This window comes from Dipteris shenzhenensis, chromosome 10, assembly GCF_047967505.1.
Source record: "Dipteris shenzhenensis isolate YYH24624 ecotype China chromosome 10, Dip_SZ_1.0, whole genome shotgun sequence".
NCBI classification, from domain to species: Eukaryota; Viridiplantae; Streptophyta; class Polypodiopsida; order Gleicheniales; family Dipteridaceae; genus Dipteris; species Dipteris shenzhenensis.
In genome coordinates this window covers 39,227,153-39,247,263 of record NC_141605.1, presented here as the reverse complement: position 1 = coordinate 39,247,263, position 20,111 = coordinate 39,227,153, and the positions used below count along the sequence as shown (strand labels likewise).

The 20,111-nt window shown below is 43.1% G+C and overlaps 1 protein-coding gene across 3 annotated transcripts in view; it reads left to right on the top strand.

Annotated features, from left to right (window-relative positions):
- LOC147897797 (GABA transporter 1-like) overlaps positions 1–19,412 on the top strand; it is a 53,884-nt gene extending 34,472 nt beyond the window's left edge. For 2 of the 3 annotated variants that reach the window (XM_087380937.1, XM_087380938.1), the window contains 3 exons: positions 17,930–18,060; positions 18,179–18,415; positions 18,861–19,412. In XM_087380937.1, coding sequence (XP_087237063.1) covers positions 17,930–18,060; positions 18,179–18,415; positions 18,861–19,241 — 749 coding nt within the window. In that variant the 3' untranslated portion in view covers positions 19,242–19,412. The remainder of the gene's footprint in view (positions 1–17,929; positions 18,061–18,178; positions 18,416–18,860) is intronic. The other variant, XM_087380939.1, reaches the window with a different exon arrangement.
- The last annotated feature ends 699 nt before the right edge of the window (positions 19,413–20,111 follow it).

Sequence of the window (20,111 nt, the reverse complement as noted above, 5' to 3'; positions counted from 1 at the left end):
AGACGATCAACCACCACAAGGATAGAATTATACCCTCCTTGTGTTGCAGGTAGCCCTACAATAAAATCCATGGAAATGCTCTCCCACTTACTTAGTGGTATTTCCAAGGGCTGTAAAAGTCCGGGTGGCTTCACCCGCTCGGCCTTACTTACTTGACACGAGAAACACCGTGTCACATATTCATGAATATGCTTTTTCATCTTTGGCCAAAAGAAATCTCGCTTCACGAGATCATATGTCTTCTCGACTCCTGGATGTCCCGCACACGGGCTATCATGGCATTGTCGAATGACTCTCTGCCTGAGATCATTCTGACCAGGTACTACAACCTTGCCATTTCTAACTAGCATACCATCCCTTATGGTATATCTTGCATAAGTTTGGCCTTTTCTAGATGCCAGGTCATCCTTTTCATTTTCCCCGGGTTTTAACACATGAGCCTTAGGCCATAAGCTCTGGACAAACTCGTCCACCTTCTGAGTTTCTCTGATCTCGGTCATTAGAGCACTCTCTAATACCGTGAAACTCAGGTTGTGCATAATGCGAGATAACGCATCAGCTATCTTATTGTCTTTTCCTCTTCGGTACCGAATCGTAAGATTAAACTCCTGCATGAGCTCTGCCCACCTAGCTTGGCGGCCCCTCAAGTCAGGCTGTTTACAGAAATGTTTCAGAGTATCATGATCCACATCCACATAAAACTCTGAACCATACAGATAATGTCTCCATGTTTTCAAAGCATGGATAACAGCGTACAACTCCAATTCATGAGTTGGCCAATTCCTTTGAGAGGGAGAAAGCTTCTTGCTTTCAAAGGCTACTGGCCTTCCCTCTTGAAGGAGGACTGCTCCTACCGCAATGCCACTTGCATCGGTTTCTAGGAACAACGGTTTCTGGGGATCAACTATTTTTAACACCGGTCCTGAGACCACAGCTTGTTTTATGGTGTTAAAACTTTCTTGTTGATTCTGTCCCCAAATAAAAGGTACTTTATCTGAGGTCAGATCAGTCAATGGCGATACTATTCCGGAATATCCTTTGATATGCCTTCTATAAAACTGGACAAATCCCAAGAATGATCGCAACGCGGTCAGACTCTGAGGGATTGGCCAAGTTAGTATCGCAGCCACTTTCTTCGGATCCATTTCTACCCCCTGTGGAGTAATTATGAACCCTAGATACTCAAGCCTAACCATACACAGTATAGTTTTCTTTTTATTCACATAAAGACTGGCTTTCCTCAAAGTACTGAACACTATCCTTAAGTGTTCACGATGTTCAGTAAGACTTTTACTGAATATCAAAATGTCGTCAATAAAATGTACTACGAACTTTCCGATATACGGTCGTAGTAAGTCGTTCATAAGCATGACGAAGGTCGCTGGAGCATTGGTAAGTCCGAAGGGCATTACCAAAAACTCATAATGACCAAACCTGCTTCTAAAAGCGGTTTTATGCACATCCTCGGCTCTAATCCGGATCTGATGATAGCCGCACTTAAGATCTATCTTGCTGAAAATCACGGCTCCATGTAATGCATCTAGCAAATCATCAATCCGAGCCATCGGATACCTGTGCTTAACAGTGATATTATTCAATGCTCTGTAATCTATACAGAGGCGAAACGTATCATCCTTTTTCCTCTTTAATATCACTGGCGAAGCAAAAGGTGAGAAACTTGGTTGAATCTGCCCCAACTTGAGGTATTCTTCCAGTTGCCTACGCACCTCCGCTTCTTCAGTAAAACTCATTCTATAGGGAGGTCTATTTACAGGTTCTGCTCCCGGGATCAGTTCAATCTTATGCTGAACTTTCCGTTCTGGAGGTAACCCATAAGGTAGTTCATCCCTAAAACATTCAGAGAACTCCTCTGTTATAAGATTAGCCAGCTTGGCCATCTCACCACTTTGCGTAACATCAGTGCTAGCCGAAGACTCATTCACCGGCTCTACCGATGCGGTGCAAAGGTACAAAAACTCTACTTGAGCCTTTCTGATTTCCATCATGGAAACCAACGGTCCCTGAGGTATATCTTTTTCACCTCGCAAGACATAAAGCACATCATTCATCTTGAATTGATATATGTGCTTTTTCCAATCAATGGCTGGATTCTTACTAGAATGCCACGCCATTCCCAGGGCTATATCCGCATGAGCAAGCTTGGTCATTTCAAAATCAAGCTTCTCAGTATAGTCCTGAATCCGAAGCTCCAACTGGGTAACCCTCTGGTCCCATACTTCAGTTGAACTTCCATCTGCCATTCTGACTGTATACGCATAGTCAGATGGACTTGTCTTTAATTTCAGCCTCTTCACGAGCTTGGAGTTAATCACATTGTGAGTTGACGCTGAGTCAAACAACACAATGACATCATGACTGGCTACTTGCCCTTTCATTTTGATTAACTCCGTATCATTGAAGGCTGTATACCCCGTTGCTGCGGACTTAGATAGGATGTTATCAGGTGCACTCGTCACTAACTTAGCAACAGATACACATAACAAACAAGGTACTAACCTCTGAGAAGGTCCCGCCAGTTGCATCTGCATATGTTCCGCACTGGGACTCTCCTGCATTTCTACGTCGCATTCAGATATTATCATATTAGCCGTGCGACGATCTTTGTTCAGTGGACAATCCTTCCACTGATGTCGCTGAAGGCAGCCGAAGCACAATCCTTCTTTCCTAGCTTTCTCTTTTTGTTCAGGGGTCAATGAGGACTTTGACCAAGCCCGGGCTGCCATTGGAGTTATTTTCCTTTTCACCCCAACGGTGGTACTTGTTTTTACTGGTCCCTCAACCGGCTTCACCTGCTTGGTTTGGCCACTTGGCTGCGAGACACTCGTCTTTGAAACCCATTTCCTCTGAAATCCCCCTTTCCTCGGGTGCTCATACTGAGTCCCTGCCTGCACAAATCCACCAGACCTGCCTCTGGCATCCTCATAGTTCAGGGCTACTGCTATAGATTCATCTAGTGTAGTCACATATTTAGCCCGAACTTCCATCTTGATTTTGTCGTTCAGTCCATAGATATAATCTTTTAACTGAACCGACATAGGGAGAGGGTCTGTTATTTTCATAACACATTCCCTGAATTTGTCAGTGTACTCTGCCACTGACAAGCTCCTCTGACGAAGACTTCTATAAGCATCCCATGCTCGGGATTCTTCATCAGGTGGGAGAAAGTGTTTCTTGAATTCAGCTTTAAACCCTTCCCAGGTGGTTGGAGCAACTTGATCCTTCTGTTGCTTTATCCACCATCTATCCGCTGCCTCAATAAACAGGTGTGTGGCCTCGCGGATTTTCTTTAGATCGGATTTAATCTCACAAATGGCGAAGGCTTCTTCCCACTTGTGCAACCAAACCTCGATCACATCAGAGCTGCGCTCGGTCATCCGACCAGCGTACTTCTCCGGTCTATAATTAGCGATATTAGGCACTTTGACCCTTGCGCGCTCTAAGGAATGTACACTGGGCTCTGGCTCAGCTAGAGCTTTGCCCCTATCAATCCTAGACGGTCTAGCCGACAAGGCTTGCACCATCTCCCTAATCTCATTTTGACCAGCATTCGCCTGAAGCTGCTGGTTCATAATCTGCTGTAAAGCATCCTCTAATATTGAAATCCTACCAACCAATGTAGGTGCTGCCTGATGTGACATTGGTTGTGTTGACTGTACTCTAGATTCACTAGGATTTATTCTTGAAGTCTGTCCTTCTGCTTCCATTTGTTGAAAGGGAGGGGTTTTTTTTTTTTTTTTTTTTTAAAAATAAATAATGGATTTCCCCCTTTTCTTGTGCTCAGAAAAGACAAGCGACAATCCCTGCAAACTAACTGTAACTCAGAAAAAAATTGTCGTAAGAAATGCTTCCTGGATTTTCCACGCGATCTATCCGTTCGTGCGCTTCTGACTTTGGCGATTATGATCTCTCTCTGCGCAAATTTTCGACGCCTCCTGTTCCGCTATCCCGCTCCCTTTTAAAGGTTTTACGACAAGCAAATTGTCGCAACCTCAGACCATCAGCAAATAAAGCTTTTTTTTTTTTTTTCGCTTCTACTTCGCCACGGGCGAAAACCTGCGCAATTTGGCCTCGTGAGAATAGTCTCTGACGTGAACAGTCAGTCTTCTCGCGATGAAGAATCCCAAGAGCCATAAACCCCTGCCATACGTCGCAACAAAAGTTTGCAACCCTGTCGTCGCTCAGTTCATCCCTTACTGTAAGGTCAAAACCTGCCGCAATTCTGCTTCCTACGCTCCACCAATTGTAGGCCCGTCACGTCGTTTGTCAACACGTGACGCCTTCACGTAGATTGTCAACGCGCTGCAATCCGCTGCGTGAATCCTCCAAGGTGCAACCTTGAGCTTTCGTTGTCCGCACAGCCTTGGTCTAGGTGAGGATGAACCCGTCGGGTTTTTTTTTCGACAAATATCTTGCTGTCTGTCGACTCTCCGTTGCTGGCGTCAGTCAGAGACCACCTTCGTCGAAGGTCTCCCCGTTTGCGAATGGCTTCCCTCCGTAGTCCACGAGAATACTGCTGCACTCCGTCGTCACGACGACCCTCTACGTTCCAGAATTCTGCTGTTCGTCAGTAGCTTCCATCAAAGCTGACGAACCTCTTCCTGATCCTTGAGCTCTGATACCAAATGTTAAACCTCTACTCTATTTCCGTCTCTAGAGATCACGGGAGAAGCACCGAGTATATCCACCCAGCCAAATCCTGCTGAAGCATGAGAACTCATCGGAGAATTCAAAAGCCAACATACGTATTTTTTTCATCTCCTTCTCTCACTAACTTCAGCAAGCCCCATCTCCCTAGATAGATCTAGATGCCACATGTCATCCATATAGGGCCTTCCTAATGCAACATTTCACCCCTCTCTTGGGATGCATTTAATTCCTTGCCCCTAGGCACATTCTTTGCACTAGGCCCTTGGTCTCAGACCTATCTAGTCTGGTGCTATCAGCCCTCACCTAGGACCTTGACATTGATCCCTCCCGATCATTTACATAAAGCGCAAACACATATATTACAAAGATAGATCCTATAAGGGAAATGTCGACTGATTCTTCCGAGGTCATGCTACCTCGGCTAGAGCGTAACAATTCAGTTTGAGGATGATGCTGGATTGGGTTCTCTAGTTGATGTTCCCTTTGCCTCTCAGACTCCAGCAGAGTTGCCACATGTTGAGGGTTCTTGTCCCTCAAATGTTTCAGATTTGCAGCCAACTCATAAGGAGGGATAGGCCAATATTTGGAAACATTATCAGCGCCGTGCAAAGGATGTTACTCCAGATGCACTTCCAGATGCTATTCCCAGTGGGACAGCTGAGAATTCAGTTCCTTGATGGGCATGACAGATCTGGGCCTCTTATACTACTGTCTTGGCATTGAATTTTGGCAAACCCAGGGATTTCTATGTCACAAACCAAATATGCCAAGGGATTGATGCAAAAATTTAAGATGGAGAATAGTAAGGCTGTGGCCACTCCATTGGAAAAAGGACTCAAGCTGAGTAAGCATGATGAGGCTGAAAGGTTTGATGGTACTTTGTATAGGCAGCGGGTTGGTAGTTTGATTTACTTATGCTCTGTGTGGCCAGACATTGTCTATGCCATAGGGCTTCTATCTCAGTTCATGCATTGTCCCACAGTCGCGCATTGGAATGCAGCGAAGAGGGTACTCCTTTATGTACATGATACACTTACCCATGGGCTGCATTATGCTTCAGATTCTCTGAGTGGCTTTACAGACTCAGATTGGTAAGGGGACATAGATGATCGCAGGTCCACTTCCGGCTATTGCTTCTCATTGGGCTCAGCATGTATCTCATGGCTCAGTAAGAAGCAAGACCGAGTGTCTCTCTCCAGTAGTAGTGAAGCAGAGAACAAAGCTGCGAATTCGGCCACTATGGAATGTATGTGGTTGAGGAAGCTTCTACATGACTTGCATCATGCTCAGGATGGTGACGCAACTCAGATCTTCTGTGACATCCAGAGTTGCATTACTATTGGAAACAATCCTGTATTTCATGCTCGCATGAAACACATTAAGAATCACTATCATTATGTGTGGGATTGTATTACAGATGGCTTCATCGACCTCACATATTGTTCCACTAAGGACAATGTGGCTGATATCTTCACTAAAAGCCTGTCAGCGCCTCTTTTCACATCACATCGACATGGCTTGGGGATACGAGACATACAAACAATGTCAAGGGGGGTTCTAAAATGACATTGTTTTCTTTTGTACTCCCACAGGTTGCTATATCCACATGTGGATGAATTTGTGCAACCATGGTACTTTAGGTACTTCAGGTACTACTGAGACTAGACTCCAAAGTACTTCAGCCATATCATTAAGGGGGACTCACAGCATCAGGCAGCCTTGCAGTGCCCCTAAGAGACTCATAGGCAGTTAGGGACCATGACTTTGGTTCCATTCCTGTAGTCCCTCACCTATTCTCCATGGAGGGGTGTTAGGAAATGGAGTCAATTTGAGTGAGTTTTAGTGTGTTCTAGAGTAGTACTATACTACTTTATATCCTAGAGTGCCACGTGTCACTATGGGACTTATCCCATATACATTTGACACTTAGAGTGTGTGTGCCTATCCTATAAAGGCATTGTACTTTCTCATGTCAAATCTATCAAGCCTCAAGCCTTTCTTGATCATGTAAGCACTTTGCTTGGTTGTACATTTCTTTCTAGTATTATTTCATTTCCATTATGTTTGCCTAGTCTTGCTTTTTTACTTTCCTTTCCATATCTTGCATCTTAATGATGGTCATCAAAACTGTGCATGCGGTCTAGAACTAGACATGGCTCCCACAAAATCTCAGAGGCAAGTGAGCATGGCTCAGAGACTAGTGAGCATAACATAGAAATCTCATCTAGGATGGCTCAGAGGTTCATCATGCATGGATGCATGATCAACTTAGAGGTCTAGGAGACCAATGCACCAACAAATAGACCTATCAAAGCCAAAAACACATGGCTCCCACAGTACATCCCCTCCTGGCTCCAAAGACTAATGAGGAACATGGAGCCGCACACCAAAAATAGAAAAGAAATACATCATTTTAGGAGGACTATCCAAGGCAGAGTACCTTTATTGACTACACACACATGATTTATTGCATTCATTTTTGGGAAACACCCCCAGGGCAGAGTACCCAAGTATATCATGCTTAGAAAGCAAAATCATGATCTCCATCATCCTCTAGATGTTGGAGACAAACAGTAAGAGCATGATTCTGTGTCGGATGGTCATCTTCGTCTGCAGCATCACTAGTGGCGGAAGCCACCCAACTGGCATGATCCTTTGACTGTTGTTGAGCAAGCTTCTGGTAGCACCTATTCTCCGTATGACCGAGCTTGTTGCAATATGTGCACTTGAACGGCTTGAATGTCTTTCCTTGTGCTGGTGGAGTCGATGGCCTAGGTCTCCATTTGCTGGTGGAGGCAAGAGCCTGTGTAGTATCCGCTGAGTAGGATGGAGATTCTTTGTTGCGGCGATTCTTTTCAAGAAGAAGAGATACCATATCTTCGAAGGTAGTGGATGCAATGCGAAGTACTTCAAGGGCATTCTCAAAGCGAGAAATCCCTTCCATACTTGTCATGAGGACAGCCATTTTGTCTTCGTTATCCGGGCAACACTTCAAGTTGGAGAGTTGTTGAACTAAAGACTGAATTTTTGCTATATGTGCACTCAAGGTATCAGACTCTTCCATTTTCAACTTATAAAATTGCATTTTCAGAAAAACCTTGGAGTTGGTGATCTTGTTACCAAATATATTCTCGAGGCATGCCCAAATCTCCTTAGCCTTGGACTTGAAGTCGATATGATGAATTAATGAATCATCTAGTCAAAGCCCGATGATTGCGATGGCCCTCGAATTGTGTTGCTTCCAAAGCTTGCATATTTGAGGCTCCATTGATGTCTCAAGTTCATCATCATCTTCGATGGCATCCCAAACATTCTCCTTCATGAGAAGAAGTTGAACTTTTGTTTGCCATGTTGGGAATCTGTCCCCCTTGAATTTGTCCACAAGAAGAGAGTTGGTGGAAATCAAACCCATGAAGCTGACAACTAGGAGAGAGAGCAGGATAGTGAGAGTGATAGACGGAATGAAGCTGTAGAAGAGGAAGAGCAGATGGTGGGTACAATGGAGCTGTAGAAGAGGAGATAGTAGCTGTAGATGGCGGGCAGATCAGATAGTGGGCAGAATAGAGGAGCGGGTAGAACTGTAGGCTGCGTGTAGATACGTGGGAGAATAGCGGGCTCAATGGCGAGGAGAATGGCGAGCTGAGTGGCGAACTGAAGAGCTGAGTGTCGAGCTGTTGAAGAGCTGAGTGCTGAGCTGAATCCCATGAACTGAATGGCGAGCTGATTCCCACGAACTGAAGCCCGGGCTGAAGTGACGATCTCTTGGCTGAAGTGACTTCCAAAGCTCTCCAATGGTGAGGCTCAAGGTGGAAGAGAGGTTGAGCTCAAGATGGGATTGGAGAAGGCTTCATGTCCTCAATCTCTTACCTCAACCTCTTGGAAGATAGCCTAGCTCTGATACCATATGAAGATGCAAGATATGGAAAGTAGAAAAGCAAGACTAGGCAAACATAATGGAAATGAAATAATACTAGAAAGAAATGTACAACCAAGCCAAGTGCTTACATGATCAAAAAAGGCTTGAGACTTGATAGATTTGACATGAGAAAGTACAATGCCTTTATAGGATAGGCACACACACTCTAAGTGTCAAATGTATACGGGATAAGTCCCATAGTGACACGTGCCACTCTAGGATATAAAGTAGTATAGTACTACTCTAGAACACACTAAAAGTCACTCAAATTGACTCCATTTCCTAACAGGGACCAGCAGCAGTAGATTCCCAATGAAAACCCACCTAGACTCACTGATAGCTTCGATCGCTCATGGTTGATTCTGAACCGAGCGCACCGGCATAAGGCACCATGCTGTACTCAAATAATGTTCTATATAGTATTTTTATCATTAGTGAAGTTAGTGTTTTTAGTACACCTGGACTCACTATTGGTGACCCCTCCACACATTCTATATGGCATAGCATTTTGTTTTCTTAGAAAAAGAGCCTCTAATATTATGTTTGCCAAAATCTATACAATGATTTTTGTCTGCTAGGGAAATTGTTTGTGATCTCCGTCTTATAGTTCTACCCGCATGGCCTAAGGTAAGGTGGAGTAGATGCTAATAGCCTATGTGAGGGACTATATGATCAATCGATTCTCTTGAATCTGTGAGAGTGTAGTAGGCCAAGCCTTGCAAAAATGTGTTGTGCTCTGAGGTCCTGCTAGAGCATTTCTTGGTCATGAGCTCAAATGAAGTGCAAGATGTAAACAATGTCTAGGCATACATTCACTATGATGGCAGCAAGGTGGGTTCGTTGTCCACCTATCACTAGGCTACAATGTGCAGGTTGTAATACTGGCCATTGTCTTTCGAAAATCATGAGGGAGGGTTGTTGTGTGGGACGGGTGTCAACCACCGGGTGATTTTTGGACACATCAGGCAAGTCCCTTCTTGCAAAGTACACTACAGAAGCTCACTTGAACTCAAGCAAGAAACCTTGAATGCCCTTTGTGAGCCAAGCACTATGCTTCTTGAGAGCACCGAAGGAGGGAGGGGTGTTGTGTGGGACGGGTGGCAACAACTAGATGATCTTGTAACACATCAAGCAAGTTCATTCTTGCAAAATGCACTAGAGAAGCTTCCTCGCACTCAAGCAATAAACCCTAAATGGCCTTTGTGAGCCAAGCTACTATGCTCCTTGTAAGCACCCAAGGAGGGAGGGGTGGTGTGCAAGACCGTTATCAACTAGATGATCTCTTGACATGTCAACAAGTCCCCACTTGCAAATATACTTGGACTCAAGTAAGAAACCCCTTCAATGGCCTTTGTGAGCCCAGCTACTATGCCTCTTGGGAGCACCCAAGGTGCCTACCAAAAGCAAGCATAGTCCTTAGCATGCTCCTTCAAATATGTGATGCTATGAGACATTATGAGAGGAGGTGTTGTACAAACTTAGGGACTGGTCCTATTCACTAATGGCATGTTCCATCTCTTCCCATCTACACTAGCCACGGGCCAATGGACTCCTGCATGCATAGGCAATCATAAGAAGTAGGAGATCTATTGTGGCTGCTGGTGATTGGGCCAATGTTGGGTCTAGAATCTAGAGAGATCAACCAAACCCTACTTCTAGATCCATTGTCTTTCATGCCTAGGAGAGAAGGCAAGCTAGAGGCTTCTACCAATGCTGGTAGTCTATAGGACAAGTGTAGAAGAAGTGCCAACTCTAGCAATTCTTGTCTAAGAAGAATCACTTCCTTGTTGGGTCCCATTGCCCATAGTCAGCCACCCTTCCATATATAGATTATCTGCCAAGTTTGGTGCATGATACTAACTAGGTCTTGGTCAATAACCTAGCAGATTAGCATGGTGTGGCACAATCTTCCCCTCCATGCCTCCAGAATAGTGACATCATCTTTGTGTGTTGGTTGTGGAGTCTCTTGAGGAATTTGTATGACCTTACTCTAGGACACAAGGTGTCTTGTTGGGCCACTATCTTCTTGATCCCATCGGATGTGCTTGTTATGGGCCTTTAACATCTCCCCCTTTAGAGTGGTGAATCTCCATGAGCCAAACCAACAGTTGCCTGTCTTCTTGATCCCATCAGATGTGCTTGTTGTGGGTCTTTAACATCTCCCCCTTTAGAGTGGTGAATCTCCATGAGCCAAACCAATTGTAACTTAGTGATCTCCAACACTCCCTCTCATCAACTCAGTGTGGGCCTACACCCATGCCTCGAATGAACTGCTCCATCTACTTGTTTGGGCAATATGTCAGCACAATCATTCCTCTATAATCAACTCCTTGATGAAATGGTACTGAACTTCTATGTGCTTTGTACGAGCATGAAACACTGAGTTTGTGGCGATTTCTTTGCAACTTGGACTGGCGCAATAGATCTTCATAGCATCCTCTTGAAAAATATCCATATCTGCTAGGATCCATCAGAGCCACAAGGTGCACATGATGCCAAACAAGTTACTCTATACTCCATCTCAGTGAACCATTGGTTGTTTTTGTTCCAAATTGAATCGCAATACCCATAGAAGCTGATTCATATCTGCTGGTATGTGCAATACCGTAGTACCCACAAGTGAATGATGTGTTAAACTAAAGTTTAATGCTATGCCCAAAGATTGAAAGAGAGATATAAAAAAAAAGACTAGTGAATTTAGGATCTCTGTCTAATATGATGTGCTTTGACAGGCCATGGAGTTAGTAAATGTGTTGTATGAATAAACGTGCAATGTCTGGAGGTTGACAACTCTTCTTACAAGGAATGAAATTGCCATTTTGGACAACCAATCCACCATTACCATAAGCTATGCTTTACCTTTGGAGAAATGAGGCAAGGTTGTAATGATATCAATGGAGATTATTTGAAATTTCTGATCTTTCAGTTCAAATATGAAGCAGTTATGGTGATTGTTGCGTGCTTGCTTTCATTCGTTGGTAAGGCAAACAAAACGTAACCATCTTAATGACACAATTTTTCATCGAGGTCAGTAATAAGTGGTAGCAAGTAACCTGTATGTTTTGTTGATACTTCGATGTGCTTCATATGGAACTACATGGTACTCCTTCATCAATATTCATTGTACATCCTTGTCATGAGGAACACAAATACAATCTTGGTAATATAGATGATCATTTGTGTAAGAATAGGATGAGAAAATATTTTGTTTTGAAGGAGGTGGTTGATCTTTGAGAAGAGCCTATACTATTGTGATGAAGTTCCTATCATGTGCATATTTGCGTTTGAAAGAAACAAGATCTCGAACAAAAAGAGGAGAGATTACCAAAGCCAAGGCTAGAGGTAATTTGCTAAGACCATCTGCAACCACATTGTGTAATCTTTTGAATGTACTTAATGGTCATATGAAATCTGGTCACAGATTCTATACAGCGTTCTTGGCTATCATTCATAATCGGCTCAGTATATATACATGTTCCAATGAGTGATGATCTATTTTCGCCACAAAATTGGCTCCCATAAGATAATGTTTCCATGTACGGTAGGCATGAACAATAGCAAAGAACTCTCATAAATCAGATATTTGGAAGTTCATGGCTGTCGAAAGCAATAACTCTACATTCTTTCGTCAAGATTGCTCTAGTAGCTATATTGGACGTTTTGGTCATGACCTCAAATGGAAGATTGGGTCAGCAATAGCCATAACTGGTGTTGTAGTGAGTGCTTTCTTAGGCTCTTGGAAGCTATGCTTTGTTTCAGGAAGCCATTGAAAAGATGCAGTAATTTTTAAAGTTTGGACCTAGGTGCTAAAATCTTGAAGACGTAATACACCTCGGGGTGTGAGAAATTCGCCAAGCTGAGAAAAGAGTGTACCTCAAATGTTTCAGCTTGGTACATAAGAATTCACTTTCTCAGTATTGATGTATAGAGAATTCGCTCAAAGAACTTCAAAAACTTCTTGAAGATGTTGCTCATGTTCGATGGATCTTTTGAAAACCAAGATTCATCCAAGTAGACTATGACAAATTTATCAAGACATGGCCGAAAAATGTCATTCATACGAGTCATGAATGTTGTTGGGGTGTTGTTTAACCCGATGGGATGATGAAACTTCAGAATGTCTGTACTTTGTGAATGTGAAGGAGGCAATCCTTGATGAGCAGGTACATTAAAATGTCATAAACAGAAGCATCCTCTTTAATGGTATGCCTCTTTTTGGAAGTGTTGTGGCTCTTGATTGTAGCTCTTGTGAAGGGTTATGCCTCATGGGACGTAACCCCTCTCGAAAGGTATACCCTTCCACAGTTGTCTATTTATCCAACCATCCATAAGTATAAGGTCACAACTTGGATTTTACTTGCTGAGAGTATCATCTAACTCGTACGTTGATTTATACTCCATTTCTAACAAAATGTTATGCCTATCCGATCTCATAAGAAGGAATGAAGCTCCTCCAAAAGTCTTGGATCTCCACACGAACATTCAAGAACATCTCTCCCAAGTCTCTGAAGCATGATGTGCGAGATTAACAATGTAGCCATGGCTACTAGGATCCACGCTCCCTACACAAGAGAGGCATCAATAAAGTTATGAGTACTCAAATAAATCATGAGCTAGATGGCCATTGATCTAACCCACCATCATGCGGATCAAATCATGTGGTCCAAACACATTGAAAATGGCAATGCTCACAACTCGAATCGGAAGAAAAGACATCAAGACTAGCAATGCAAAGATGATTACATAGAGTCTTACTAGATTCAACCAAGTGGAGTAATTCCTTACCAACTTTTAAAAGGCTCACATCCAACAAGTGACAAATCTTTCCGCACTTAAAACACAGTCCTTTCGCTCGAGCATGAGCTTGCACGTTGCCAGCTCGACGGTTCTTTCAACTTTTTTTATTCTTTGGCCTTCCACTTTGTTAAAGGTCTTGCATCCTTGTGTGCCAAGATGCTAACATGATATTTGCAACGTGCATTTCATGATCAAGTGTCTCATACATATTACGGCTTATCTGGTTTTGGTAATCTTTCAGTAGACTACGAAAGAAGAAGAGGCAAAGTGTCTGATGTATAATGTCATGGAATTTAATTGTGATCTCCTTGAAACCTGGATGGAGGAATCCAAGGGCTTCTCAGTCTTAATTAAGTTTTTTTGGGGAAATTGTTGAGCTCATCTGGCTCAAGAAGGAATTATTCTGTGAAGGCCTCACAGAACTGGTTCCAAGTCGTAGGTGCAAAGGGATTTTCCTTCAAATCCTACGCTCACGAAAAGGCCTTTTCTTAGAAATGCCTCTCCAAAAGGTAGCATGGATGTGGTCACGATAGTTGGTGATGGCAAAATGAACCTCCCGCCTACTCAACCAGGATTGCACATACTTTGGTGCATGCTCCTTCTTTTTACCCGAATATATCTCAAGTGGAAAGTTCAGCATCCAATTGTGTAAACATTGGGACTCCTGACTCTGTTGCAACAAGGAACCTATTGTTGTGTTGTTTGCATCTAGTAGAATAGATTCTGCAGCACCTGAGCATCCAGATCCATCTGGACAACCTATGCCTAAGGTGGTGCATAAGGTCTAGGAGCGTCGAAGGGCTGAAGTCTCTCCCCAGGTTTCATATTGATTTTTATAACTTGTTGTATGCAAGAGACAACAAATAAACAATCAATAATTAATGACAATTTCACAAAATCGTACATGCAAGAATTCACAATTCATAAACATCAGAATTCAAGGTGTAGAGAAGTCTAGAAGAGAACATAAATTAGAATGACAAAATCTGATTCCATGCATGCTTCCCTACTACTAATGCAGAGCCATATCTCAACATACCTGGAGATTTTTGCAAGAGAAAGGATGAAAAGAGGAGAGCACAAAGGTAGTAGCGCCTTTCTCCTTGAAAAAACGAACAGAATAATGGATTGAGAAGGGAAAAAGACTGCTGCATATCAGATCCAAGGCTAACTCCTCGAATAAGGGATAGCCATGGATGGACAAGGGTAAGAAAGTAGAAGCCAGAGTCTTTGCGAAAAGCTCTCTTAATCTAGCTGGCTTGAACGTGGTTGACGAGAGGCACAGAGGGTGAAGAGAGGTTGAAGAGAGGCACAACGATTAAAGAGAGGTAAAAAGGTTGGAAAGGTAGACGAAAGGTCTAAGTGTTGAGTAGGGAAGATGCAATGCCTACAGATAAATCAAAGGCCACACATGCAAAAGTACCGACTCCTAGTTTTCACAAATACTGGAACCTTTTCGTAAGCACATGCGATTTTGTTTGTAGGCACACAGCCCCAAAAATGAGTGCATGTAGCCATAACTTTCCCCTGCATGTGGCCATCACTTTCCATTGCCAGGAACTAAATAGAGCCCTACAAGGTTTCAGACCAATCACACTTCTTGCATCTAGTTAGCCTCAACGACGCAGGAAACGTTGATAGCCCCATCCTCTGCATGTGCATGCAGAGTATGTCAGCCAACACAGATTGGCTGCAACTAGCCAAGGGTCTTAGCTGCTCCACTAGAACAGTGAATCACCACCAGAACTGTACAGACAGCCCTAAGCTACTCCCTTCCGCCAGGAGTTAGCCTTTGCAATTCCAAAAGAAAATGTGAAGTGAAGTGGTGCCATGGAAGATGTGCCACAACTTGCTCCCTATTGCTGAGTTTGCTTGTTGATTTGTTTTCTTTTCAATTAGGCACTGCCTTGTTTTCACCAGCTGCTGTGGGATTAGTATTGAGATCCCCTCGGAAAGGTACAATCCCATGCAGGATAGAATGTCGCAATTGGGGTCGAAGACACTGCAGGCCTTATCTGGACACCTTCCTGCTCCCTCCCATGTCTCTGGCCTGGCTCCTAGGAGTATGATATCCTGGACCAGTTATTCGCTCTATTAAGAATTCCTTGCATCTTGGAAGTGAGAGACTGCATAGTTTCATTTCTACCCCTTTGATAAGAATATTCTCAGCCTTCTTTCATCCTTTCTCTTCTTGAAAGTCCCATGCATTTGCAAGTGTCTAGGGCGATGGGGGGGTGTATGCTGTATTTACAGATTCTACCGAAAATGAGGCTTGGACTACGTTTTCCTTTAGCTCCTTAATAGCCATAACACCCTTGCTCTTTTGTCCTTTCCTGGCATGCTATGCTGAGCCATCTTTGAATGCATCTCTGTTAGTTGCATTGCATAGTCCTTTATTTTCTACTGCAACAGTTTTTCCAACTTTTGCATGTTGTCTTGTGCTTCATTGCTTGCCCTTTGTTCTCCTTTGATTCCATTTTCAATGCATGCGTCATTGATTGCATATCTCGCATTTCAATCCCCTTTTGCAATGTGAGATCTTGTAATTCCCAGTCATCAGCTGTGAATCCTGCATATGTAGGCAAGAAGAGTGCAGCTGACGCGTGCTCTTTAATGGACCTGCAGCTCTTTTTTCTGAAATTGCATTCTCCACACTTGAGACTGTGTTCTTGTCAACTTTCTTAGCGCTTGCAGGCTTTATCGCTGCTTTTTGTGCTATTACTTCGCTGGGTTTTCCCACAGAGACAGAGAGAGAGAGAGAGAGAGAGAGAGAGAGAGAGAGAGTATATTAAAGTCTACAGGAGACCAGCAGGTCAATGGAACAACAAAAAACTAGGTTAATACAATCATTCAGGGAGGGCACAAGGCAGCTCCCAAGGAGTGTGCATAAAGTGACTCCAAGTTATAATAGGGTACCTACATTGAGTCTGAAAAGTAAGACAATAAACAGCCATACATCCGTTTCAGACTGAGGGTCTTTTGATTTTGATTCAAAGTCCCTGATGAGGGCCACACCCTTATGATATACTGCCCACTTTCCATCCTTTCTTGCAGCCTTGACCTTGGCTAATTCCGTTGCCTTTTGGCTCAGCTGAGCTCATGTGAGTTCCTCAGCTATCCATATCTTGATCCCCTTCAGCTCATAGGGGCTTGGCAAAGAAGCTTGTTTGGTGTATCCCATATGCTAAGTGTAACTATGGCATGCCCTCCAAAGTGGCGAATATTAGTTGTGCAATCTGTTCCGGTCATTATATGCTAGGGGTGTCTTGATTTGTGCTAGAGCCTCACTATACTTATCCTCCTTGTTGAACCGGCTTTCAAGGTCTCCTATCCTGATCTTTAGTGCATTGCTGCGCCCAGCTTCATGCTCCTTAATCTCAACCTAAATTGATAGTTTTATTACCTTTGTGTCCACCTCTACAATCACTTCCTCCTTGATTGTTTTGTGCTCCTCGTGCCAGAGTTGCATGCACATGATGCAACAAGTACTCATCCTCCCCTGCACAAGGGTAATCTTTTTAATAGAGCATTCAGGAACATACACGAGTAATAAAGTAGATAAAATGGGCACCTACTATGTGCTTAAGCTGAGAGAATGTACTTTCACGATGACTCCTTTGGTAAATAGATTTATCTGCAATGTTACAAAACAAGTATGAAATGTTGATCTATTCTAGGGATACCATTCCACTGGGTGATCAAGGAGTTGCAAGGCATGCGAGGCATCCTACCCTCAAGATGTATGCTTGAGCCATCACCTTCGTCCTGAAGTCCTTTATGTTCATTCCAAGCTCCTTGACTGTACAAACCAATCGGGGTGCAGGAGGAGAGGCCTTGCAAGTCTGATTTTATGTGATTACGGATTGCTTTCTGGGCCTTAGCAATCTGGGCCTTTATAAGTCCTAGATTTGGGCTACCCAAACTGCCATTTGTTACCGTAGTTCTCTTACTTCTTGCTGAAGATAGAAAATCTGTTCTTGGGACCAAGGATGGGATGGTTAAGGCCCCCCTTGGTATGTCTTTGTGTAGAGAGAGGGTGTCGAGGTAGCAAGTGTAGAGTATAGGATATGCCGGCTGGAGTCAAGGTTGAAGGAGTTTTTGAGACGCTTGTCTGCTCCATTTTGGCCATGGTCTCTGACGGCACCCCCTAACTGAAGCTAAGCCCCCGGGTTGGGCTGGGTTAAGCCCAATTCGGGGTTGGAGGGAGCTGCCACTATGCTGGCTTCTGCTACACTAGAGGGAGCTGCTGCTGCACGGGCAGGAGGGGACCAGCTGGGTGGGAGTGATCTGTTGCTGCACGGGGTGCTGGAGCGCGTGCGCGCGCACACACACACATACACATAGAGAGAGAGAGAGAGAGAGAGAGAGAGAGAGAGAGAGATTTTACATCTATGTCAACACTTGGAGCCTTCTTTAATATTTAAGCAGATATTACTCCTTATGTTTTGATTTTCCTTTAGAGAAGAGAGAATTTCTGTTCGCAAAGGAAATTTAGATGGAAATTTGAGTGCAGATAGCTTGATCTCCAGAAATGGTCTTGTCATACAGGGCATTCCAAACATGCTCCAACTAGAGAATATTCTCTTCTTGGGACGCCAATACAGAAGTTATTCATGGTATTCAATGCGCTATCGATAATTATCACAACCTATGGGAATGTAATTATTGTGGAGATTCAGGTAGGTTTTCTTCGTTGCTTCCCGCTCTCAAATATAGACTGTACCTTCCTGGTTGTGCTGGCTTTCAGTGAGCCCAGAATTGGTGATGGACTTTGAATAATTCTTTTACTTTTTGTAGGCAACACTGGCACCCCCTGTATCAGGGAAGATGCTGAATGGACTGAGAATGTGTTATGCAGTAGCAATACCAGCATTCTTCTCAGTTAGTTTTTCGGGATACTGGGCTTTTGGAAACTCTTCTGGTGGCATAATCTTTGATAACATGTTTATACCTGGTGTCATTTCTTACATACCAAAGTGGATCTTCTTTATGGGCAATGCGTTGGTATTCTTACAGCTCATTACAGGTTCACTAGTATGTGCCTCTTTGCTTGCTCCACAAAAACTTAAGCATCCTATTAGTTCACCTGCATTTGAGAATATTGTAATTTTTATAATCAGTTATTCAACTGTTACATCATATGAATTGATAGCAAGGCATTTTCATGGGCGATGTTATTTCTTAAAAATTGATCATTCCATATTATCTTTACAATTGATGCAAGCAATCTTAGGATACAATGTGCAGAGTGAAGTTCATAATTCTTGCCCAAACTGTCGGCTCCTTATATCCAATGGCATCCTAAAATTATATTCTCTAGAGCTTTTTTATGTCACCTTAAGTCCAAACTGTAGTCACCTTAAATCCAAGTGCAACTTAAATCTATATTTTCTAGACCAGTTTTTAGAAACATGTGTAGACTTCTAAGTTTTGATTCACAAGCTCAATACTGATCTGACAAATCCTGATTTCTGTACAGCTGTATTCACAGCCAACGTTTGAGATTTTGGAAGGGAGAACAGCTGACATAAACAAGAAAAGGTTTTCCTTGCGCAACCTTGTACCTCGCCTGCTAGTTCGCACTGTTTTTGTGGTTCTGGCTACTTTTTTGGCAGCAATGTTACCATTCTTTGCAGATATTAATGCTGTGATGGGATCCCTTGGGTACACTCCACTATGTATCGTGCTGCCCGTGTTGTTGTACATTCTAGTAGCCAAGCCTCTGAAAACATCATTGGTCTTTTGGGTGAATATTTCCATCATAGTAATCTTCATGATTGTTACCGTCGTGGGTTGTATTGCATCAATTCGAGGAATTATTGTAGATGCAAAGAGTTATAAATTATTTGCAGATTTGTGATCCTTCAATGATTCTAGAGCTATGTTCAGGGCTGAAGCTATTTGTTCTGACCTGTATGCCACTTGTGAAGGAAAAAACTCTAGATGGCACTACCTACCCAATCTCTGATTCCAAGCATACCAAAAGAGCCAAAGGGCTTGTAAGGCCCTGCCTCTTGGACATGATTTTCCTCAGCAGCCCGGATTTTAACTTTCCCTTAAGGTAATTTATTTATTTAAATTGAGAATGCTTAAGTTCAACTCTAAGAGTGAGGAATACTCCAATTTTGATCAAAATCTTTCAACAAAAAGACCAGTTTTAGCCTCTTTCCTATGTTTGTCTCATTTATAAACCTATTAAACAGATCTATAATTTTAGATCTGTAGGAACAAAGTGGAGACAGGTTGTGAACACAAGTGAGCAAGAGTGCACACACAAGAAAGCTCCAATAGAAATGTTCAAATGAAACAGTACAAGTACTTGGTATATATATAGTACCCAAGTACTATTGGTCAACCATAGGGTTGACTTTATGCCTACAACACCATATCTTTGTAATCTCTTACAAATCCCCCCTCAAAGATATGGCTGAAAGTACCCTGGAAACATCTCAGGTGTACCTTGCAGTACCTAAAGTACCATGGTTACACAAATTCATCCAAATGGATATGCAACCTATGGGAGTACATGAAAACAATGTCATTGTGAATCACTTCACAGCCCCCCTTGACATTGTGAGAATGTCTCTGATCCCCAAGCCATGTCGATGTCGTAAGAAAAGATCTGTTGACAGGATAAGTTGGATGGCACCTACTCCTTGTGGAGTTTCATGGTTCGCAATATCTTGGTTGGCAGACATCTTTGGGATTATGTCAATGGAGATGAAGCAAG